We start from the raw sequence: 6,281 nt of genomic DNA on the forward strand, positions 1-6,281 counted from the left end.
TTTTGATAATTCGTTAATTATCGGAATATAGATGAGTTTAACTTGTAAATATGAAAATAGTGTGATTAATTATACTGAAACATGTTTGAAAACGTTGTTATTATCAAACTAATACGAGCCATTTGTTATTCTGTTAACGGTTTGCAGTGTACAATTTAAATTTATATTTTGAAAGTCCGATATGTGCCGAACACTCGTTGTTTCTCTTCGAAAGAAGGGTACTCTGCGTAACTCTGCGCAGGATCGGACTAGATGCATTTTAAAGCATTTTTTCCAAGCCAAATTTTAAAACTAGTGTCAATAGTGCCAAACCCTGCCATCTAAACTTTAAACGCTGTTTTATGCAAAAAATACGTAGTTTTTTGATTCCGCCTAATTTTTTTGAGTATTACAATGAGAGTATACATTGTCCAATGATGAGGACTTATTCTCCACTATTTTATATACAAATTTTCCTTAGACGTCAACAAGATTCAAGTTACCCTTGAGGCTCCAGCAAGTTTCGCAACATTGCATTTTTTCCAAGAAAAACCTTAAAAAACGCTGACTCAGTTCATTTTGAAAAATCATAGAAAATTCAAATTTTGTCGTAATGGTCCAAAAATTTGGATTCTGACACTTCAATTGTATACAACTATAGGAAAAATATAATTGAAATAAAATTCGCGTTTTAAATTTTGGGTCGATGGCCAGCGATTCCCCCACTATAAAAAAATGTCACAATTATTTCAAGTGTTTTTGCACTTGACTCAATTCGTCATACCACACTGCAATTTGAAGTGATTTAGTATTGATTTTGAAATGATTCACAGTTTGCAATGAAATGATTTTGCATTGAAAATTTTTCAATGGAAATCACCATGTTGTTATAATGAAAATCTCTTGAATTGGCACCACTGGTGAAATCAATTGAATTGCAGCTGTAATTCCTATTGACACACGTCAAAAACATAACCATAAATGAAAAAAGACACGATGGCGAACGAAGCAACTACTACATTTCCACCAGAGATCAACAATTTACTTGAGAGTAAGTAGTGTTATTGAATCTTTGATAACAAATTAATAAGAAAAAATCTTTTTCAGAGCACGGAATCGATCGCACCGATACGACAGCAGCGATAAATTTGTTAATCCGTTTAAAGCTAGCCACTGTGCGAGAAACAGATGATCAAATTGTCATCATCTATAATTCGAACAGTGAACAGGAGACAAGCGACATTGACCAAAATAACAATCCTCAATGTTTGGCAGCGGCTGAGGTAGTGTACAACTTTTTCAATATCCTAATGACGACAGTTGAAAAAGTAGGAGGGTGGTATTCAAGACACGACCGCATGACGTTGGACTACGGTATTCTTATATTCCATTAAAACAAATAATAGAGAGAATTGCAACTCTAGTATTTGCTGCAATTTTATCTAACAGTGCATTTCTGGATGCTGAGACGTTAAAACGTTATAAATAATAATATATACTAAAAGAATGGATATCTTTTATTTAATCGCTGTCATTTCATACATATTCGAATCAACCCTTTGTTTGCTAAAATTTTCCTATCTAAGCAAAAAGCAAACTTTACGAAACTATCTGAAATTGGAGCCCAGAACGATTCAACCGAAAATTTAAATTTGAAAATTGTTTGACATTTAATCGATAAAACTCATGCTAGGTTAGTTCCAGCCCAGCATATAACTTCATGTATTTGAAAAAAAAAACGTTTGGTTCAATAGCTCAATATAGCAAGAGCTCAATCACACGTTTTTCGGTAGTTGTTATCAAGGTTGGGGCGAGTGACAGGAAAATATCTTAACTTCTTCAGTTGTGATTTAGAGCATTTCTAATTGTTTTGTTATTTTTCACGATAGCGACAAGTTTGTTTCTTTCTCTGTGTGCGAGAAACAAAATCAAAACCGCGCACCGAGAAACAAAAACGAAAATTTAATGAATGCTCATTAAGAAAACTTGCAACTTTTTTTACCAATAACTTATGATACTCAAAAGAACCCGTTTTGATCTAAATCGAATTTCTAGTAAATAAGTGTTGATCTTTCATAGGTAGTAATTTTTCCTCGATGAATAAAGACTGGCTGAAGAAGTTAAAATCGCTGCTGTAAAATCAAATTCACAACTGTGTTCGTTAAGACGTTTTAATATTTTCAATGACAATAATAATCTTCGAAAAACACCCGCTAGTTATTCACACACATGCTATAACTATCTAAACACGCGTTAAAACTATTCATACACACGCTGTAGCTATAGCTATCCATACACACGCTATTCCTTTCCATACATCCGATACAACTATCTATACACACGCATAAGCTATCCAACCATGTGCTAGTACTATCCATACATACGCTATAACTAATCATTACACACGCAGCAGCTATCCACACACAAGCTATAACTATCCGTACACACGCTGAAGATATACACGCAATAGCCATAATATGCTACACTTGCTAGTGTCTTACACACGCTATAGCTAGCCATACACACGCAACAGCGCCATCCCTATCATCGCAAATGTCATAGCAATACAGATGCACATACGCTATATGTGCACACTGCACACACACCCAACGTTTTCACCCAACGATATCTGAATTGGATTACCGCTGGTGGGGTCCAACTCAGATCGAAGGAGCACCGAACTGAATGAAGAAATGCAGCTTCCCACTACCTTCGCCGCTGCTGCCTGATACCACCGCTCTGGTTCTGCTGCAGCTCAGTTTGGCCGCTGGAATCAGCCACCGCTGCTGATTATACAAGACCGGCCTGGTGGCCTTTCACTTGTTAACTGAAGACTGCTATGAGACGACACAGGCTATTATATAGCCCAAAGCAAAAATCCATCCGCGAGCAAACAAGAAGCGAGCTTGTGATTGGTTGAATGTGCACGACTTTTAACACAACTTTTAACTAGTTTAGTATCGGAAACATATTTAAATTTTTATATGACAATCTTGCGCAATATTTCCCCTATCAATCAAGCCATTGGTGTTTAGAATCTGTTCAGGGGTAATGATAAAAGAAGCATTTTAAAACGGTGTTGAAACACCTGTTGCAGCTACCGAAAGCGAGCTCGTTATTGGTTGAAAGCTGTGAGACTGTTTACAAAGTCAGATCGGTTGTTTCCGTTAGTGTCGACTGTGCTTGTGAAGAGAGGTGGTGATTGGTTGCTCGTTATGATTTAGACAATCGATGTGATTTATCAATTTTTCAATAGTGTATCTCGAACAATAGGTTATTTTTGTTACATAAATTCAACCGTAAAAGAATTTCTGATCGGTTGATGCCAAAACCTCAAAATTCTGAAAAGAAATGACTGATATATAAGCGCTCAAAACCTGACCACTTTTCCCTGGTTTTCCCCGGTTGAATTACTAGATTTTCAAATTCAGGTGCCTAACTTCGATATAGACGTTAGTCCAACGTCAAAAAAATTTAATTGAAGGAAATTAAGCCCAATAGGAACGTTTTTACACCCCACCAACCAAATAAATCCCCACGGTTGTCATCTCCAGAAAACAACAAAAAGTTATTGAATGTAAGTAACTTTTTCACCTGTGTTTTTTAATGCTAAAACAGATACATTTTAGGAATCTTTCTGTGGCGAACGGAGTGCTGACATTAAAAACAACAAGAAAAATTTGTCATCTTCAGAGAGTGACCAGGAAATATTAGAAGTGAGTGTTTAATTTATATATCTTCAAGTGCTGAAACCAAACTTACATTTTAGGAGTCGGCATGCAGTGAACCGAGTGTCGACGGAAAGGAAAATAAAGGAGGTGTTGATGTTGATTTGGATGATTTTAGTCCTAATGTATTGGAATTCCTTCTTAATGAAACGTTAATTGGAAAAACCCTTCTCCAACAAGCCAAAAGTGGTATCTTATCGAAGCGGCGGCAATTAGATTTGGCGGAAATTGTGACCAGCTGGCATTTTGCACATAAAACGAAACTTCACGAGAGAGATTTGCAAAAGTATTCACGTGTAATTGTGTTACTTTTTAAAAACGAAAAACAGGTAATTTTAGTGCAATATTGTGAAAAGGTATACACATTTTCTTGTAATGTTCAGAATTTACCTAACAAAATGTGAATTATTTTATGAATACTGCTAAACATGGAGTGCTCTTAGTTACATCCGAGCGGATTAAAAATGAATAGTTTCTTATTGATTGCTACAGAATTTTATTCTGATATAAAAGTTAGGTCGAAAGTTATTTAACGAAACCTGCCTAAGGTTTTATATTTTAAACTCACCTAATTTTCTCAATAGTGAAAACGACCTCTTTGGAATTTTCCAAAACGGATGTTCTGAATAATCGGTTGAAGCGAGGTTTGAACTTAGATATTTACTACTTTAAAATATTCTATGGCACAAATTCTAAGAGAATTAGGTCGAACATAACTTAGAAGGTTCGTCCCGTTTTCCGTTTCTTTTTACCAGAGGAACGCTGGTTACTTTGAATTTTCTATGGTTTTAGACTTCTGTGAATATTATTGTTGGAAAACAGATTTACCGATTTATTTCGATTTGGTGTGAATAAACTTCGTTTTGATCTATCTAGAAGTGTGATGAAACGCTTGATAATTAGTTATACATACAAGGGTCGCTTTTTACGCGGTTTGTTGGACCGCATTTAAAAGTTAAGATTAGATATACTTAGGGGCCATCCACATACCACGTGGACAGATTTTTAACGATTTTGACCCCTCCCCCTCCCCCTCCGTGGACAACTGCCCATATGAATTCTAAAAAAATTGTATGGACCGTGGACATTAGTTTTATTCAATTTAACATTCGGTAATTTAACCGTACGATTAATGATTTTTTTGCATCACTGACTAACAGCACATACAGTATCAAGTCATGTTTTTGTGTCAGCAGGCTAGTTTTATTTAGATTACACTGGCTCACGCTATGTTCCATATCTATCAAGTATCCAGGAATTGATAAATATTATTTGCCAACCGGAAAAAGCTCAGAAAAACGTCCGCAATCCGAATATCTACTAAAATTATAATTAAAAAATCTTTGCTCGAAGAGGATCTAGCAACCGAACCCTCCGAAGACAATTCAAACCAGGTTGACAAAATCGCGTTGTAGGAGAGCAGTAGTACTGTTTCATCGTTTTGATTGCATAGGAAAAGTTGCCATCAAGGTGCCCATTAATCTTCAGTTTTGTCCGTGTCGCTGGTTTTCAGCAATTTCGCCGGTTAGATGTGATGTTGCAGGATTGACATAGATTGCTGCGGATTTTCATTACTTTCGCGGAATTTCGCGGGTTTTGTAAATTTCGCGGTCTATGCAGGATTTCGCGGAATTCGCGGCTTCCGCGAAATCGCGATTTACTACTGTCCCTAGTCATCATATACAAAGTTTGTTTATTGATTTGAAATTTTTGAGAAAGTTTTTTGGGAGTGTTTTGTTCAGTAATTACACAACTATTGTTATCAAACGCGTGACTAACTTTGTTGAAGTTTAAAATACTGGTTTCATTCTGCAGGACTCATATTTTCTGCCAAGAGGAGGAGACAAACGAAATCCTGGAGGTAAAATAGCCAACAAAATCAACACGTTGAAAAACAGAGCTCGTAAACGCAGGTTATACGATGAAAATTATTTATCACATTTGAAGCATACCAACAATTCTGTAACAGAGCACGGTGAAGATCTTAATAGTTCTGGAAGAGAGGCGTTAGAATGGCTAACCACGAATGATGCTCCGTGGACAACGGTACTTGTTAAATGGAAAGCGTCTTTCCCAGTTCGATCAAAATTACTAAAAAAGAGCATTGCTGTAGAAGAATTAATCATAGCAAAATTGTGGAGTTTGATAACATCAGAGTATGGACATCAACTGGTAGGAAAGTAACTAATACTAAATAAATTATATATATATATATATATATATATATATATATATATATATATATATATATATATATATATATATATATATATTTATATTTATATATACATATATATATATATATATATATATATATATATATATATATATATATATATATATATATATATATGTATATATATATATTTATATTTATATATACATATATATATATATATATATATATATATATATATATATATATATATATATATATATATATATATATATATATATATATATATATATATATATATATATATATAAATATATATATATACAATATATATATATATATATATATATATATATATATATATATATATATATATATATATATATATATATATATAT

General features: G+C 34.0%; 1 protein-coding gene across 1 annotated transcript in view; it reads left to right on the forward strand.

The window, feature by feature from the left end:
• Positions 1 to 920: 920 nt before the first annotated feature.
• LOC129716927 (uncharacterized) overlaps positions 921 to 6,281 on the forward strand; it is an 8,149-nt gene continuing 2,788 nt past the window's right edge. Inside the window, exons 1-6 of the mRNA XM_055666772.1 lie at positions 921 to 1,030; positions 1,087 to 1,262; positions 3,464 to 3,556; positions 3,609 to 3,695; positions 3,749 to 4,036; positions 5,523 to 5,887. Of these exons, the coding sequence (XP_055522747.1) occupies positions 961 to 1,030; positions 1,087 to 1,262; positions 3,464 to 3,556; positions 3,609 to 3,695; positions 3,749 to 4,036; positions 5,523 to 5,887 (1,079 nt within the window). The 5' untranslated portion in view covers positions 921 to 960. The remainder of the gene's footprint in view (positions 1,031 to 1,086; positions 1,263 to 3,463; positions 3,557 to 3,608; positions 3,696 to 3,748; positions 4,037 to 5,522; positions 5,888 to 6,281) is intronic.

This window comes from Wyeomyia smithii, chromosome 1 (assembly GCF_029784165.1).
Source record: "Wyeomyia smithii strain HCP4-BCI-WySm-NY-G18 chromosome 1, ASM2978416v1, whole genome shotgun sequence".
Classification (NCBI taxonomy): Eukaryota; Metazoa; Arthropoda; class Insecta; order Diptera; family Culicidae; genus Wyeomyia; species Wyeomyia smithii.